Consider the following 19,192-nt stretch of genomic DNA (forward strand, 5'->3'; position numbering starts at 1 on the left):
TCCCAAGAGGATTTGAGGACTTTCTACCATCACCCCTCAAATGAACACCTCTTCTAGATGACTGAAACACCTCATTAACCCAGTGTAGGGTTTTAACCTACCCAATATACTCCAGCCTCATTCCTCACGGGCATAACCCAGCCCATTCCGCTCCATATCTATCTCACTACACTAGAAGGCTTTACCCAGGGCAGAAGGGTGAACCTATGGGACCGCAAGCAGGGACACGACCGCACCAAGCCGTCCTCGGCCGCAACCACTGAGGCCACAAGCCCCGCCGCCGCGGCTCTTTAAGCTTCGCCCCGCTAAAGGCGAGGAGCTTTTGCCCGCCCCCTTGCCCAGGGTACCGAGCGCGTCTGCCGAGGCTTTTTCCGCCGGCCCGAGGGGCGGGGAGAGCTGTCATCTCCCTCACGTGCTATTGGCCGCCGGCCGGGCCAGGGCGGGTGCGCGCGCATCTTCCGTGTCCGCTCCGCCCCTCGGCGGCCGTGGGGTCCTTCCGACGTCGCCAGCAGCGGCGGGGGTCGTGAGCCCTCGCAACCTCACTCTTTGCTGTCGGTAGAGGGTCTGCTCCGAGCGGAGCAGGAGCCGCGCTGGGAGGGCAGCCGTAGCGGCCTTGCCCCTTCGGTATGTTGCTGGTTGTTGGCTCTGCTCACCCCTGCGGCTCCAGGGGCCGCAGCGGGGGACTGTCCGCCGGGCTCAGGGGGGCGGTGGCCAGTCATCCTGCCTACCGGTTCGCCATGCGCGCCTGGTGATCTCCCGGCCATGGCACGGCGGGGCGGCCTTGCTGCGGCCGGCTGCAGGAGGGCATAGTGGCCGCGGCAGGGCTGGGCGGCCCAGGGGCCTGGACAAGTGCCTGTGGTTAGTGGTGGGTGCTCTGGCCTGGCTGCTTGTTTGTCGCCTGCCCTTAAGGGCCGTACAGTAACCGGGGGGTTCTGAGGGTGGGCAGGCTAGCCGCAGCCTCTTACAGCCTCTCCGGTAGCAGGTGTCGGTGGTAGCTGAGTACGCTCCTCCACTGTTGGCGCCTCCTTTCCGAGTTTTCAGTAACTTTCTTCATTAGGGACAGCGAGACCTGCCCGTGTTCTGGCAACGGGGCGGGCGGAGGGCCGTCGCCCGGGGATCACAGCCGCGGGCTGCTTGGCGTGGTGCTTGTGGTCTGCTGAAGCGCAGCTGCTACACAGGCCGCGGGCGTAGCGCTGGTCTCCATACCTCTACAGGTTGCTTTCCGTGCTTCTGTTTGCGGGTTTGTTACATCCCGTTGTAGACGCATTCGTCTTCTGGCCATGGGAGTTAAACGATTTTACTCAGAGCAGTTCCCTCTAGCTTTGTTCGTTGGAGTGTGATGCTGAAGTTCATGTGTTACATGCAGAGTGGGTGATGGAGGAATACTTCGATCTTTGGTTTAAGCTCAATGCCGTGATGCTTGCCTTTGGAGGTTGCTTCATTTACTGTCAGTAACACTATATGCCTGAGCATCATTTCAAAAAAACTCTCATCTCCTTTCCTAATTCTGTTGTGTCTGAAACTGAAACACAAGATTTTTATATTCCTGAATGTTTCTCTTGCCTTTCATTAATTAAAAAAATCAGACTGGTTTTTTTGTTGTTGTTTTTTGTTTGTTTTGTTTTTAATATGACCCTTCAAAATTATTTAGAATTAGGAGTTTTGCCCTATTCCAGCATAAACCGCTTTGCAGGATACTGCATTTAGTAGCTTAGAATATTTGCCTCTCAATTTCCTACTTTTCTTAAAAATGTGTATTCAGAAACTGAATAGACATGGATATCTCAATATTTTCTTGGTTTTGCTGACAGAGATAGTGCTGTAACGTGAAGTCATAAATCTATTGCTGGAAGGGGGGGAGGAAGTTCACTACTTGCTTGGGTATTTAAGTATGAGCATGTTGTTTTGAGTATGTAGCTACTAGTTTCCCAGGTGGGTTTGATATTTCATAATCTGCTTCTCTGTATGTATTATGTGTGTACTTTATTTTCTATAATTTTATCCACAAAATCTGTTCACTGCCCAGGTTCAGTCAAGGAATTGCATGTGTATCTTGACTTAGTTTTGCAGTTAGTCAAAATTAGTAAGACAGTGCATTTAATTTGCTGATTGAACCCAATGGAATGAACTATAGGATAAGTAGGGTCTCCTCTGCAAGCAATTTGTATATCCAGATACCAAGATGCACAGCTTCCTGGGAAAATAAAGTATCCAGTACTAGTGGGAAGGTCCTTAGAAACTTCTAAGGACAGAACTTGATAGTTTAGACTCTAAACCATGTTTTATGTGTTATCAGATTCAGACTAGCCCTGTGTCAAGTTTACTTAAACTTTCATCTCAGTGTAGACTTTGAAAGGAAGGGTGTTGTGTGTGTTTCTTTTCCCCACACCTGCCCCAAAATCTCCTGTACTTCCTGCCCTTTAGTTTGTGGAGTTTATTTTGCCGTTTCCTTCCACTTTTCAGGAATTTTACTGGTTATCATTTTATAGGTGTCCCACAAGATTCTGAGTAATAACTGAAATGTAGCATTTTCATGAATCTTTGTGGCTGTCTGGTGAAATGGTTATGATGTAGTACAAGGCAGATGCTTCATATCCAGCTTTGTGTAACAGCACAAGGACAGGGGAGGCTCTGTAAAACTAAGTTTCTTTTGAACAGTTAATTTTCTTAATACATATGTCTGTGTCCAAACCTTTTGCAGTGAAATTTTGGTGTGGGCATTTGATTTTGTAATACTTATTGCTGACTTATTTTATTTCATCTCGCAGAGACTGAAAATAGTGTTGAGAAAGCAACATAATGAGTAGTCGTCGGAAATGTGCACCTCCATCAAAACTGGATGAGGAGAAGAAGAAAAAGCTCTGCTGGGATATGCATGAAGACCGGAGAAATGAGATGATAACATCAGATGATGAATTGAGTAATGAGGGCCATGTTCCAGGTCCAAGCTCTTCTTCTGCATCCTTCATTGTTATAAATGATGACAGCACTGATGAAGATCTCATTCAAAAAGAAGGCAGTGGTTTAAAATCTGTCAAGTTTTTGACAGTTAATGATGAAGAGGACTCTTACTCTGCTTTGACTCCTGTGTCAGTACAGCTAAATATTACAGTCTTGCCATACCGTGCAGATGGGTCCTGGAAAGCCTTGTTGGGAGAATTTGCTCTTCATCTTCCATCCGAGCAAATTCTAACTGATGGATTCCATGAAAGGGGCTTTACTTTAACGAGAGGAGATTCTGATGATCAGCTGCAGGTCTGTGTTCATGAAAAAAGTGAAGAAGAGTACAGTAATGAAACAAAAGAATACATGGGTTCTTATGAACAATGTATTTTGGTGGAACCGACTTTAGGTGGTGAAATACTGGAAGGCTTGAGATGGCTGCAAAAGAAAAAGATAATTGGACTTTATCAAAGGCCTAGAGAGGCTCAAGCTTTAAAGGTATGGGTTCATATATTTGTTATGCTTTTTAAAAGTTACTTTTTGTTTTGAAATATAAAATCCTCTGAACAATTAAGTCTGTCAGCTACTGTGTATTTTTATAATGTGATGAAAGCAAGTAGTTTCCACATGCTTTTTGTAAATGTTTTCATTGTGATTTAAAAAGTAAATTACTGTTGCACTGTTACTAATACACTACCCAAAGACACCACAGAAGTTTTTAGCTGCAATATAGGATACTGTCTATGTGGTGATTTTAGTATATTTCTTGTGTCTGTTTACATCTGCTAGTTTTCAAAGCCTTGTTTCTTTCATACCTTTCTGTTTATAATATTCTTGTCATTCTAACAACTTAATGAATAACTGTGTAACCATTTCACAGGTTGGAATTTATCTTCTGGAAACTGGGCTAAGTAAACCAGAGTTTCTCAGCGATGGAGGTGGAAGGCCGAAAAAAGCTAATCAGCTGATTCAAAAACTCATGGAAAAGTTCTATAGTTTTTTAATTCCAGGTAAAGTGATTCAATTTAATGCTGATGAATTCAATTTTTTTGCTAATATTTGGGTTAGTATTTTTAAATGTAAGGGAAAATAAGAAGTTGTTCCTACCATCTAGAGTAACTTTCAAGGTAATATTAACTAATTCTCTCCATATTATTAGCTGATTAAGTATTAATCATATGTTAATCAGTTTTGGTCAAATTACAGGTAGAATATTCCTTATCTAGAGATAAGGCCCTGAGGCACATAGAAGTTTGAGTTCTTACCTTTTTGTGGGTAAATACAATTTCCACTGATTTGTCTGGGTTGTTTGAACAGGGCTGCAGTATCTTGTCCAAGTTAGACAGGAGCTATTTAAAAGAACCAGGATTTCAGTTTTGAAAGCCTTTCTTGTGTGTGCTTAACACATGACTATGGCAGTAGAATTTCTGTTTGATTTATACTGTAAAGCAGTTACGATGTAAACTACTACAAAATGCACTTTTATGATGGTTTTAAGAACCTATCACTGCAATTTATAATACAAATATTGTCACCATTTGGGAGCTGAAGATGTATTTACCACATTATACTCAGTACTTACACAGATTTTTAAGGTGATCAATGATCACTTTATAGTGTGATGACTTAGGAAACTCTTAAAAAAACCCACCCATCATCTTGTTCCTGAGTGTAGGTTATATTCATAATGTTAGTTGAAGACTGACTTGGAAACAGTGACTGTCATATACTGGGTTTCAGTGGTTTTGCTGAAGCAATAGGAGATTACAACCTCCTGTATAACCGAACTTAAATTCATAAGGCAGAGTTAATTAGAAGTTAGGCAACTTGCTGAAGAAAAACTGAAAGGAAGAGCTAATAGAATAAATTCTGTACATTCATGCTTTCTGCAAAGAACAAATGTGCAACTGTTAGAAAAGACTTGAGAAGCATGAAGAGAAGGGCCAGTATAAGTATGTGGGGAAGGGAAGATACAAGAAGTCGTACTTCAGAAATCTGAAGTAATTTGGCTGAAGCAAATTTGTCAGTTTAGCTTTAAAAACACAATAAAGCAGATCCAAAAGGGAAGCCTGGAGAGTAAACAGTTTAGGATATGGAAATGTATAATAATAATTTTAAAATGTATTAGGAAAAACATTGTCATAAATGCATTAGAAGCAGAATTCATAGAGTTGACATCACTAAAGCATATGAATGAGTGCTCAAATATGGTAATGCTACAGCAGGAGGCACAGTTTTCTTTTCTGAATATGTTCTCACTGGGGAAAGTGATTGTTTATGGACAAAGTGAACAATGATTTTTTATTTTTTTTAATTATTTTTTGAGATCAATAATAATTTTCTGCTGGAACACAGAGCATTTGGTCTCAGTACACTCAAAGACACACTTCTATGGACTGTGTGGTTCAATGTATCTTACAAGTGATACCCAGAAGCAATATAGCTTCTGAAAGGGAAGACATCCCCCTCAGTTACTGGAGCAAGAATGGACCTGAGTGACTGGGTTGTTACCCCTTCACCTTACCTTTTCAGAAGGCATGTGGCTGTCTCAGGTTCATAAGATCTTTGTTGCCAACTGTTAATTTTTTTGACTGTTGTTCAGTATATACATTTTGATATAGCATAAAACAATAGTATAGTATTGGTTTTATGCTAATGAATGCCATCTAAATGATGTAAGCAAACCAGAGGCTGTGGAAATAGAAATAAACCTTAATATACCATTAATATCCTTGTGAATGGTTTTGAGACATTGTGGAAAGAATCATAGAATCAATAAGGTTGGAAAAGACCTTCGAGATCAAGTCCAACCTAATACCTAACACCTCCTGACTAACTCAGCCATGGCTTTAAGTGCCACATCCAGTCTTTTTTTGAACATCTCCAGGGATGGTGACTCCACCACCTCCCTGGTCAGCACATTCCAGTGGTCAATTACTCTTTTTGTGAAGAACTTTCTCCTCACCTCCAGCCTAAACTTCCCCTGGTGCAGCTTGGGTCTGTGTCCTCTTGTTCTGATGCTGGTTGCCTGGGAGAAGAGACCAAACCCCACATGTCTACAACCTCCTTTCAAGTAGTTGTAGAGAGCAATAAGGTCTCCCCTGAGCCTCCTCTTCTCCAGGCTAAACAACCCCAGCTCCCTTAGCCTCTCCTCATAGGATTTGTACTTGAGATCTCTCACCAGCTTCATTGCCCTTCTCTGGACACTCTCCAGCATCTCAATGTCCTTCTTAAATTGAGGGGCCAAGAACTGGACACAGTATTCAAAGTGTGGCCGAACCGGTGCTGAATACAGGGGCCGAATGACTTCCTTGCTCCTGCTGCCCACACTATTTCTGATGCAGGCCAGGGTGCCATTGGCCTTCTTGGCCACCTGGGCACATTGCAGGCTCATGTTTAGCTGGCTGTCAACCAGTACCCTCAGGTCCCTTTCTGCATGGCTGCTCTCCAGCCACTCTGTCCCCAGCCTGTAGTGCTGCATGGGGTGGTTGTGGCCAATGTATAGAACCCGGCACTTGTTGTTAAATTCCATTATGTGGGACTCTGCCCATCTGTCCAGCCTATCAAGGTCCCTCTGCAGAACTCTCCTATCCTCTAACAGATAAACACCTGCCCCCAGCTTGGTGTCATCTGCAAATTTACTAATGGTGGACTCAATCTCCTCATCCAGATCATCAATAAAGATATTAAACAGGATGGGGCCCAGCACCATTCACCACCACTCTCTGGGCTTGGCCCTCCAACCAGTTCCTAACCCAGCAGACAGTGCTGCTGTCCAAGCCACAAGCTGCCAGCTTGGCCAAGAGTTTGCTGTGGGGAACAGTGTCAAAGGCCTTGCTGAAGTCCAGGTAGACTACATCCACAGCCTTCCCCACATCAACCAGGTGGTCGCCTGATCATAGAAGGAGATCAGGTTGGTCAAGCAGGACCTGCCCTTCCTAAATCCTTAAACAACCTAAATGTCATTTACCTGAACCTGAGCAAAGCCTGTGACACTGTCCTGCACCATATCCTGGTCTCCAAACTGGTGACACATGGGTTTGATGGGTGGACCACTAGATGGATAAGGAACTGGCTTGATGGTCACACCCAAAGAGTAGCTGTCAATGGGTCCATATCCCAGTGGAGGCCAGTGACAAGCAGGGTCCCTCAGGGATCAGTCCTGGGACCTGTCTTGTTCAACATCTTTGTGGGTTACATGGACAGTGGCATTGAGTGCACCCTCAGCAAGTTTGCTGATGACACCAAGCTGTGGTGCAGCAGACACACTGGAGGGAAGGGAGGCCATCCAGAGGGACCTTGACAGGCTGGAGAGGTGGGCACAAGCCAACCTCATGAGGTTCAACAAGACCAAGTGCAGGGTCCTGCATCTGGGTTGAGGCAACCACAGGCACAAATCCAGGCTGGGCAGTGAGTGGCTGGAAAGCAGCCCAGAGGAGAGAGACTTGGGGGTGCTGGTGGACAAAAAGCTCAACATGAGCTCTCAGTGTGCACTTGCAGCCCACAAAGCCAATCAGATCCTGGGCTGCATCAGGAGAAGTGTGGCCAGCAGGTTGAGGGAGGTGATTCTCCCCCTCTACTCAGCCCTGGTGAGACCCCACCTGGAGTACTGCGTCCAGTTCTGGAGCCCCTATTACAAGAGGGATATGGAGGTGCTGGAACATGTCCAGAGAAGGGCCACAAGAATGATCAGAGGGCTGGAGCACCTCTCCTATGAGGACAGACTGAAAGAGTTGGGGCTGTTCAGTCTGGAGAAGAGAAGGCTCTGAGGTGACCTAATTGTGGCCTTCCAGCATCTGAAGGGGGCCTACAGGAGGGCTGGGGAGGGACTTCTCAGGATCTCAGGTAGTGATAGGACTAGGGGGATTGGAATGAAGCTGGAGGTGGGGAAATTCAGGCTGGACGTGAGGAGGAGGTTCTTCCCCATGAGAGTGGTGAAGCCCTGGAATGGGTTGTCCAAGGAGGTGGTTGAGGCCCTGTCCCTGGATGTGTGGATAAAGCTCTGTCCAGCCTGATCTAGTGTGAGGTGTCCCTGCCCATGGCAGGGGGGTTTGAACTAGATGATCCCTGTGGTCCCTTCCAACCCTGACTGATACTATGAATCCATGCTGGCTGGGCCTGATCCCTTGGCCATCGTGCAGCTGTGCTGTGATTGCCCCCAAGATGACCTGTTCCATAATCTTTCCTGGCACTGAGGTCAGGCTGACAGGCCTGTAGTTTGCAGGTTCCTCCATCCAGTCCTTCTTGTGTATGAGCATCACATTGGCCAGTTTCCAGTCATTTGGGACCTCTCCGGTGAGCCAGGACCGGTGGTAAATGATGGAGAGCAGCTTGGCCAGCTCATCTGCCAGCTCTCTCAGCACCCTAGGATGGATTCCATCTGGTCCCATGGACTTGTGAGTATCCAAGTAGCTCAGCAAGTCCCTAACTACTTCCTCATGGATTTCAGGGAGACTATACTGCTCCCTGACCCCATCTACCAGTTCAAGGCCAGTTATCCTGAAGTCCACCTGCCTTACTGTTGAAAATGGAGGCAAAGAAGGTATTTAGTACCTCAGCCTTTTCCTCATCTTTAGTTACAATGTTCCCCTCCAGGTCCAATGAAGAGTGGAGGTTCTTCTTGCCTCTCTTTTTAGCATTAATATATTTATAAAAATGCTTTTTATTGTCTTTCACAGCAGTGGCCAGCTTGAGTTCTAACTGGGCTTTTGCCTCTCTTATTTTTCTCCTACATGATCTAACAACATCCTTAAACATATCATGAGTTGCCTCCCCACTTTACAAAGGCAATGCACCCTCTTTTTTTTCCCCCTTAATTCCTTCAAGAGCTGCTTGCCCATCCAGGCCGGTCACCTTCCCTGCTGGCTCATCTTTTGGCACGTGGGCACAGCCTATTCCTGTGACTTCCTCTTTGAAGTAGGTTCTTCAGTAGTAGTTCAGCAGTACCCTGCTGCCCAGGGTACTCTCCAAATTAGTTGCTTGAGCAAGCTGAAGTCTGCCCTCTGGAAGTCCAAAGTAAGGGTTCTGTTATTGCTCCTCCTTATTTCCCTGCATATTGAAAACTCCACTATCTCATGGTCACTGCATCCTAGACAGCCTTCGACCATCACATCTCCTACCAGCCTTTCTCTATTTGAGAATAGCAGGTCAAGTAGGGCTTGACCCCTGGTAGGCTCACATAACAACTGTGTCAAGAAAGTGTCCTCCATACACTCTAAGAACCTTCTGGACTGCCTCCTCTCTGCTGAGTTAAGTTCCCAGCAGATGTCTGACAGGTTAATGTCACCCACAAGGACAAGGTCTGGTGATCTTGAGACAGCCTCCAGCTGCTTATAGAATAATTCATCAACCTCTTCATCCTGGTTGGGTGGTCTATAACAGATTCCAACCCGGATGTCAGTTTTGTTAGCCTTCCCTCTGATTTTAACCCACAGGCATGCAATCCTTTCATGCTCTATCTCAAGTTCTGAGGCATCAAGAGGTTCCCTAATATACAGAGCCAGCCCTCCTCCTCTTCTCCCTCGCCTGTCTCTCCTAAAGAGCTCGTAACCATCCAGTGCAGTCCTCCAATTGTGTGAATCGTCTCACCATGTATCTGTAATGGCAACGTCGTAGTTTTCCTGGTGAACCAAGACTCCCAGGTCCTCTTGTTTGTTACCCATACTGCATGCAGAATTCCATCTTAAGTTAAACCAGATAGATGCCAGAGAGTTGCAAAATATTTGATATGCAGAAGCTTCATGATTTTCAAACGTTAATTGGAGAGTTAACCAACTTTATGAGACATTTGTTTAATAAATAGTTTTATAATAGCTTGTCTATTTTATTTGCTGTGCAGTGTCACGTGTTATGTCTTGTTGCTTCAGGGAACACGCGCGCATAAATCACTTGTAGAGCCAGCTATCTGCTTTCTCAGTATGGAAAAAAAACCTAGTATTTACACATTTATCTTAATAAAATAAAAAAAAAGAAGAAGAAAATGCCAGTTTAACTGCTGGTTTGGGGTTTTTTGTTTTTTTGTTTTTTTGTTTGTTTGTTTTTTCTAGTGAATGCTGAGTTCACAGTGTTTTGGTGTTTGTTTTCTCATGGTGTCTTGTTTTGTGCCATATGTTCCATGACATGGAGCATATGGCATACTGATGGCATGTCAAGAGCATGTACCATACACCATTTTCATTCAACTTGTGTTCAAAGAAGAGGATTTTTTTCTATGGTATTTTTAATGCGATATGTAAAGCAACAAGTTTTCCGTTAATCTAGAATAAAGAGAAGGAAGATTCAATTTCTTTGATGTAGGTGTTCTCATACTGCAATTTGGAAACTGCATGTTGTAGTTTTAGACTATGCCTTTAAAAATTTTTCACAGATCTTGAACAGAAAGTAGTAGAATGTAGATAAATCACTATTAGGTGTAAAAAGGAAAATAATGATAATTCTAAACAATCCTATTGGAAAGATACAGGACTTAAACTAGTTGTACCAAAACAACTTCTGTTTCTTCCTGCCTCTTTGCTCTGGTAGATAATAACTTGCTTGTGCTTGGCCTTGGCTGCATTGTTTTGTCAAAGTCTAACATCTCTCTGCTCCTTGTCCCTTTTTTGTTTTGTATGGGGGGTAGGAGGCAGCAGGGAGGGAGAAACTATTAGCTTCCCCTGGTCTTTGGGAAATCCTTGTGCTGTTCACTAATTGTAGATACCTGTAAATACTGTATATTTTGTACATATGCATTGCATTCTGCTGTAGACTGTAGTTTTGCTTGTAAAGACAGCTTTCATTGGCTTCCAACTGAGCCGGTCTGGCAAATTTAATTTTGATGGGGTGTGTGTGTGTTCAACCCACCACACTGCACTACCACTAAAATGGAAAGGTCCTACTGCAGATGCAGTAGCCAAAATTCAGTTCAGTCACTGAAGGAATTAAATAGAATACTTGATTATAAAGCATCAGAAAAAATTTATAGTATAATAGCCTCTGTTTCTCAGAGGTAAGAAATACTAAGGCGGAAGCTTTGTAATTGAATTTCGTGTTTAAGTGGCTGAAAGCCTAATTAAATATTCATAGATTCATAGAATGGTTTGGTTTGGAAGGGACCTTAAAGAGTATCTAATTCTGATCCCTGTGGCATTGGCAGGGATGCCTTCCACTAGACCAGATTGTTCAAGGCCTTCTCTAACCTGGCCTTGAACACTTCCAGGGAGGGGACATCCGTGACCTTCCTGGGCAACCTGTTCCTGTATCTCAGCACCCTCACTGTAAAGCATTTCTTCCTAATATCTAGTCTAAATCTGCCTGCTTGAGCTTCAACCCATCATTCTTTAATAAGTGACAGAAAGGTAAATTTCCTTAGCATCCTTTTAAATATCCCTGTGGTGCATGGAACCATTTAATAAGGAAAAAAAAAAATCTCTGAGAGAATGAAAAAAATGAGAAAGGTATGGGCAAAACATCCAATTGTGTGAAAAATATTCTGTTTGAAGTGTATTGTGATCTTTGCTCCCGTGTAAAATTATGGATGAATTTCTAATAGAGAAGTCAATTTAGTATGCTTTGAAATGTGAGCTGTAAAACCTATTACTTTAGCAAGTATGATGGTAAGTGTCACTACAGATTGTTAAGGGTTGTTCTCAAACCAGGACATAGATCATCTTAATTGTTCAAAGTTATACTCTGTAATTACTCTTAATTTCTCAGTTCTTTCCATGAAGTGAGGAATGTGTGTGAGAGGATCCCTTTGTACAGTTTCTGTAGTATATATAGCTGTATGCTCTGCTTGGTGCTTTATGTTTAGCTGGAACATTAATAACCCCGTATGTGCACTCTGGTTGCCTTCTTTACATGTACAGTTTTTATGAATTTATAGAAACTTCATGTCTTTCAGAATTTTCCCTTGTGAAGCACTGGAATTGTTCTATTGACTAAAAAGGATTAGGGGAGGGCACTGATGTCACACGAAAGGCATACAACTTCCTGCTGTTTGTTTTGGAAACCATTCTTCAGCTTCACCATTCATTTGAATGAAAGAAAGCTTTTGTTTACTATGAAATAGAGTCCTAATAGTCTCCAAACATTATTTTGAGGTAGACCTGTCTGGCATTTGTGCCAAGTACATCTCTTTTTTTAGCAGGAGGCATTATAATTATAATTTAATTGTCCCTGCCATTAGATGGTTTTTCTTTTTATCAGTGTATTATACTTTTTAATATACCTTACGGTCACTTTGTGCTGAAAATGTTGGAATGAACTTGCTTCTAAATTTGGCTTGCTTTGTTGGTTTGGTTTTTTTTGGTTGGTTGGTTTTTTTAGAGAATAATTCTCTAAGAGGGCTTTATCTCCACTACCAGCTAGGGCTAGCGTCTTTCTTTGAACAGTAGAATTGTACATCTGGTGCTGATGTTTCTAATTTTAGACTGTGAAGTCTTCTTTCTCATCAGTTTCCTACCTTTGAATTTTTCATGATATTTTTTTGCTTTACACTGCTTGAAGTCTGTGGAAAAATACATAAGCACAAGGCCTTCTCTTCTAGAGGGTAGAAAGGAAGGCTAGACCTTCTGTCCTAGAGGGTACATGTCGTAAGAAGGAATTTTAATTTCTAAAGTGTGACTTGTCTGAGTTTTGCAGTGATGCAAGTTGTCCTACTGCTACAATTTTCTTATCCAGATGGATAAGGTCACTGAAGAGAATCTCCTGGGTTCTTTTTAATCAAGAAGGGCTGTGTTTAATGAAAAATGTACAAATCCTTGACAACCCACTGTGTTTTTTCCCTTTCTGTAAGATCACTGAGCCATGTTAAAATTTAAAATGTGAATTATTTGTGATTCTGTATCAGTGGAAATATTTAGTAGAAGGCCTTATTTAATAAAGTCTGGTCATTCTATCCCTCTGTTATAAAGGAAGAGGTTTGGTGGTTGTATATACTTCTGTGATTGCCATAGCATGTTGTTCTCAACTTTTAGGGAAGTAGTGCTCATTGTTTCCTACTGCTGCCAGCTGAGTCAGGTGCAGTCATGATATACATTTCAATGGTGTTTTGCTTTCTTTGCTTTCATGTATTAACTAAATATGTTGCACTAAAATTTACTGAAATGTTGACCAAAATTTACTGTTAACATGTGTCTTGGATGACTTGGTATATGCAGATGAGCTGGAAGAAGATGAGGAAGAATCTGACATGGAACTAGAGCGACAAAATATTGAAGAGCTTTATGACTTTGTAAGGCATACCCATCAGCAGGATATCCACTTACTGAGAGAGGATGTGCAGCATCCTGCATTAATTCCTATTCTGAGGCCATACCAAAGTGAGGCTGTGAACTGGATGCTTCACCAAGAGAACCACACAAACAGTCCATGTGATGGCAAGTATATAAGTCTGGAACACTTGCATAATTGAGGATAGTGATATTGTATTGTCAGCAGTAATGTTTTCTTGCTATTTGATTAGAACCTTTGTTAATTATTTCATTACCATTTTTATAAAAGCTGCTGTTTGCATAGTACACTAAGTGGTGAACTAAACTTTGCTGAACAGCAGTTGATGTATCTTGCTGGTCATGAAGCACTGCTTTTTTGTCTATAAATGTCACAATAAGGCAGTTCTAAGTAGTGTGCTGTTCATAGCAAAACCTCATAATAGTAACATCAACTCTTTCTCCATAGAAAATGCACTGCACTTCTTATGGAGGGAGGTCAGCACTCTGGATGGAGTAAAAATCTACTATAATCCATTTACTGGCTGGTATGTTTTTACAGTCATGTCTTCAGTTGTAGTTTTTGAAAGCCTTACTGGCATATTTTGCATACAGGGTAGCAAATAGTCCATAACTGTCACTTTTCCATTAGCAACTAGAGTTAAAACAGTGTTATCTTTAAGAAAGAAAGAAAGAGAAAAAAGGGCAAACTGGAATATTTGACACACAGATAAGTAGCTAAATCCTTAAATATTAAAGGTTTGATTTTTATCTTGTTCTAAAAATTAAAGATTAACATTTTAAAATGTGACCACTACATAAAAACTGAGAGCATTGGAGGCTTCAACCTTCTGGTCCAGTGTTGGGTGTTGCATTACTAGTCATGTTGCATTTTTCTCATTAATTGGTTAGAATAGAATCTTTTGATAGTGAGTTTGCCTTTTTTTTTTTTTTTAATTAATCTATATAGCTTTCAGATCTTTAACATGTAAGTATAAATCCTTTTTTTTCTTGACTCTAAGGTAATGATGTGCTAAAGTTAGCAAGGCAAGGCCTGTTAGGAGGGGAAAAAATGCAAAACCATCTACATCTGGCGTGGGTATTCATTTGCGAGGCTTTGTATAGCCAAAAAGCTTACTAACTTTTGTCAATCTCAGTTTATCTAATAACAGATAACCTCTCACCTTACAGACTTTTGCTTGCTGAGGCTGTGCTGTGTATCCCTGAACACATTCTTTGTTACACCATTCTGTAGTTACTGACTTTCATTTGCCAATGTACTTGGATTTTAGTATTATCCGTGAATATCCTAGTGCTGGACCTCAGTGGCCTGGAGGTATTTTGGCAGATGAGATGGGTCTTGGAAAAACAGTGGAAGTGTTGGCTCTCATTCTGACTCATACCCGACCAGACATTAAACAAGATGATCTGATGTTACCTGAGGTAAGAAAACCAGGTTAAGATTTAGTATGAAGAAAATACTTTTTCAGAATTAGTGGAAATGCACTTCTTCTCTTGAGTTTATTGCTTTCTGTTTTATAGAAGTCCAGATTTAAAGATGGATTAAAGTACAGTGGAAGTTTTTGCTATGTGTGATACTTGGTAGCATAGATAATGGAATAGTTTGCAAGAGAAATAATGGAGAGTTTGCCATTGTTGGAGGATGTTAGTAGGCAACCATGCTGTTAATAGGCTTTTGGTAGTTGACATGCACTACAGCAATTTACAAATATATAGTTCAGTATACAATGTTGGAAATCGTTCTCCATTTCATTGTATTGATGAGTATCAAACATCCATTAGAGATGCAGTCCATGCTAAACCAGGGATGATTTAAACTCAGTGAATGAATGAAGATTTCTGCTCCCCCTCTATTTCAGATAAGAGCTGATTTAACAGCAGTTTTCTATCTTTTTACTTTCCTTTTCATGTATCCTGAGGAAATGTAGCACATTAATTAAAACCAAACATTTTCTCTGAAGGGAAAGAATCTTTATCCTTAAGTAAACTCATACCATTTCTGTGGGTTCCATCCTTTTGAATTCATGGCAGTCAGTTTCAATATATATCTATACATAATGATCTTGTATTTTATCAGTTGCTTCTAATTTTATCAGTTAAAAAGACCCTATTCTCAGAGAATAAGTTTCTTCTTGAATGTATCAGAGGGTCAGCATAAGGAGTGTAAGAGAAAAGTATTAACACTAAAGCATCTGGACACCAACTGGCAACAATAGCTTTTGGACTATAGCACATAGCTTTATGGAGCGCTGAAGTTATGAAACATTCAGATGTGAGCATCTGGGACAGACGTCTTAGCTGATATTTTCAGATCTTTGGGAACAGAATTATATGATGTTTGCCTGTGGTTAAAAAGGCAATATTGCAGTCATCCAGAAGGCACTTCATCATCTGTATTTGTCTCATCTTCAAATATAAAATGTCTGATGTGCTGAAAAAAAAGAAGTTAATGAAGTTCAGAATTACTGTGAAGAGACATGAGCTAATAACTATTAAATGTTGTCTGCACTAGGGTAAACTCGTAAACTACTTTGTTCCACCTCAACCTTTAGAAGGAAATAAAAAGAAAATACCAAGGGAAATGGAGCTTAAATTGAAGGAAAAAATACAATATCCCAGTAAGTATTTCTGATAACTTTTTTCAGTGCATTTTTCTTTTCTCATTTGTCTTATTTTGGCCACTGATCCTGACTTCAAGGCTACTCTTTAGCAGAATGAAGTGATTATTTTGGTGAGCACTGTGATATAGAATTGTACGCTGCAAAGAAGTGATAGACATTTTAAAGCTTCCAGATCAGTGCTCTGTCCCACAGAGCTCCATGTAACTAAAGGTCATTGTAAGACAGTTTATGCATTCAGCTGAAATACATTGCTGTTTTCAAGCTCAGTGAGAAAACTGAGTAACTTATTTCTAGTGCTACTCAATATTGTCTTAGAATCACTGAAAAATTGTGATTTTTAAGGGTGCCTCAAGTAAAGTGTTGTCAAAACTGTTGCCTGTTTTTTTAATGTAGTTTTTAGATGACCACAGTGTTTAGAGTTCCCTTGATAGGTGTTCTCTGAGGTAACTTCCACTTTGTGAGCTGTAATGTCTTTTTTGCTTTGATTCTATGTATAGGCTTACGAGTAATGATATTAGCAGCTGTAAAGGAAATGAATGTGAAGAAAGGAGCATCCATTATTGCAATATTTAAGTACATCAGTGCTATGTATAGGTATGACATACAGAGAAATAGACGACTTCTGAAAAGGACTCTAGAAAAACTAATTGCAGAGCAAGTAGTAGAGCAAGTCAGAGGACATGGTCTGGCTGGATCTTTCAAGCTGGGAAAGAATTACAAGGAACAGAAGAGGAGAGAAAAAACCAAAGAGAAGGTAAAACACTTAAAAAATGTTGGAAACACATGACTTAGTGCTGTGTTTTCTGCATACACTATTTCAGTGATACGGGCTTATTGACAAAATTGACAAAAACTACAGCATTTTCTTTAATGAACAAAGAAGCTAAAGCATAAACATCAAATGTGGGGTTAAACTATTAACTACATAGATCTGGAATTGTGTTTTAAATGCTGGTAAACATAAACTAAATCTTGATATGTTTATGCATTAAAGGAAAAAAAAAGGTGAAGAGAAAGTCTGACATTATTTGTTAATTTTACTTTGTAGATAGCAAGGACTTCAGAAAGCATTCAGAAGAAGCAGCTGAATGATGCTAAAACTCAAACCAAAGAATCAAGAAATAGTGATGTCACTTCTGAAAATGTCTTAAAAACCCCGTTACAGATGGATATCACCATGGAAGAACATGATTATTGTACAACTAGCAAAAGTGACAAGAAATCTGAATTGAATCGTGAGAACTCTGTAAAAGATGATAATGTTCAGCAGGAAGCTGCCATCTCAAGGTCTTCTGATTCGCATGGCAGCCTTCTTGTCTCCAGTGACACGAACAGTCAGGTCAATTTTGGTGTTTCTAAAACTACAGCTGATGTCTGTCAGGAAGTCCCACATGACCAGTCCTCACGTTCCCAAGAACATGCCAGTAGTAGCATACAACATAGCAGTTCTGTATTTCCATTTAACACCTCTGAGTATCGTTTTGAATGCATCTGTGGTGAGCTTGGATTGGCTGACTATAAAGCTCGTGTGCAGTGCCTGAAATGTTACTTATGGCAGCATGCAGAATGTGTGAACTACAAAGAGGAAAACCTAAAGATCAAACCTTTCTACTGTCCCCATTGTCTTGTGGCAATGAAACCAGTTCCTACAGGAGCAACTCTGATAATTTCTCCAAGTTCTATATGTCATCAGTGGGTAGATGAGATCAACAGGCATGTAAGATCATCATCTCTTCGAGTTCTGGTAAGGTTATATGGTTTCATAATCTGCAGAGTTTTGTCAAGGCTTGAGGCTTCCTGTCTGACACTGCATCACACAAATTTGGAGGTTTCTTTGTCCTTTGTCTCAGCATTCTACATTGCTGGCTATTGGACCTGTACTTTGGTACTACATGGTGTGTTTGTCTGTGTCTTAGACTGCCTGTATTTGGTTCCTCATTTGTTCCTTACTACCCAATCACTAGGAGGTGATGTGGGGGACTAGATATTTTCATGAAATGGAAGCAAATTTTGACCAATTGCAACAAGTGATTCATGAGAGGGAAGGCTGGTGTCATTTGGGGTTTGGGTTTTTGTTTGTTTGGGTTTTTTGTCATTTTGTTTTTTGAAAAAAATTAACCATGGAACTTAGAAAGGCCTGACTATAGGTGTGTCTCACTGTACATGTGCACCCAAGCAGCTCTCTGATGTTTCATAGCTTCTCATTTCATTCTAGATAAAAACAAATGTTTCAGAAGTAGAGAGTGTACTTTTGAATTTCTGGTTCTCAGGCTTTATGAATAAAGTCTTGGGCTTTGATGTTTACTAAGAATAACACAGTTACAACTTAGGCATTGTCTCTATGACATCCATCATATTTCATGGGATGTTGCCTATCTGCAGACCTTGTATTTTCCTTTTACTTGATTTCTAAATAGTTCCATCACTAAAACAAAACTTAACTCTACACATTAGACTGTGGTTATACAGGATTTTTTTTAATATAGTTCTTACACAATTCAAAATTAGTCCTTGTCTCCTATTTGACGTAGTCATGTCCTTCATATTTTTGGTAGACAAGAACATTTGTAATGGTAAAGTACTTTGAGAACCCTTGTTTTAAGTGACAGTGGTAGTTGATAGATAACGAGCAGAAACTTTGTATTCAGGAACGTATCACCTTTAGCTGTCCTGCATAAATGTCCAATGTATAAATGAATTCTAGGCATCCACTAAGCCATTTGTATGAGTTTCAGTAATGCAACAATGAAAGACGTAAAACTTGCACAGCTTTTGTGGCACCCAGTCCAAGGTAAATACCAGCTTTTAAAACTGTCAGAAGTCAATTTACATTGTAGCAGTAAAATACAGTAAAATACTGAATGTCAGTACTTTAAACTGTGTGTAAACATCCATTATAAGACACTATTTTGAGGGTTTTTTTCCCTGCTGATTGTAAGTCATCCAGACTTGCTTTCCATGTTGGTTCAAAATGAAAATTTGTTGTTTGGTTGGTTTTATTTTCTGTAAAGTTAAAAGTAATGCAGGTGTTTCAAAGAACCAGTTTCTCATGTTAAGAGGTTTTGCATTGCATATGAAGGGTGATTTTTATTTTTCCACTGATTTACAACTCATAGGAAATTCTAATGGTTTTATATCATAGAACAAGAAATTAATATTTATCAGTAGGTCTTGTTTTGTGGCAGGTTGTCTTCTTTCTTGCTGCTGTGAAAACAGCAAATCCTTGGCCAAGTTATAAACTCTTCATAAATACTTGGAAGAGATTATTAGATTTGAACAGCTATTTTTAATTCCAACCAGTTGCTTCAGTAAGCATACTCTTTTTAAAAAATAAATAAAAATCTTGCTCACTTCTCCCTCTTTAGTTCATGTGCACTGACTTGGTTGCACAGTCTTTTGTAAAGGAAGGCTATTACTGGA

The 19,192-nt window shown here is 40.8% G+C and overlaps 1 protein-coding gene across 1 annotated transcript in view; it reads left to right on the forward strand.

Annotated features, from left to right (window-relative positions):
- Positions 1-473: 473 nt before the first annotated feature.
- Positions 474-19,192, forward strand: part of SHPRH (SNF2 histone linker PHD RING helicase) — a 56,154-nt gene continuing 37,435 nt past the window's right edge. Inside the window, exons 1-9 of the mRNA XM_068152438.1 lie at positions 474-624; positions 2,769-3,441; positions 3,824-3,953; positions 13,080-13,298; positions 13,600-13,678; positions 14,423-14,573; positions 15,664-15,769; positions 16,270-16,526; positions 16,821-17,516. Of these exons, the coding sequence (XP_068008539.1) occupies positions 2,800-3,441; positions 3,824-3,953; positions 13,080-13,298; positions 13,600-13,678; positions 14,423-14,573; positions 15,664-15,769; positions 16,270-16,526; positions 16,821-17,516 (2,280 nt within the window). The 5' untranslated portion in view covers positions 474-624; positions 2,769-2,799. The remainder of the gene's footprint in view (positions 625-2,768; positions 3,442-3,823; positions 3,954-13,079; positions 13,299-13,599; positions 13,679-14,422; positions 14,574-15,663; positions 15,770-16,269; positions 16,527-16,820; positions 17,517-19,192) is intronic.

The sequence above is a fragment of the Melanerpes formicivorus genome, unplaced genomic scaffold (assembly GCF_026170545.1).
Source record: "Melanerpes formicivorus ecotype bairdi unplaced genomic scaffold, bMelFor1.0.p_v2 SCAF_2, whole genome shotgun sequence".
NCBI lineage: Eukaryota > Metazoa > Chordata > Aves > Piciformes > Picidae > Melanerpes > Melanerpes formicivorus.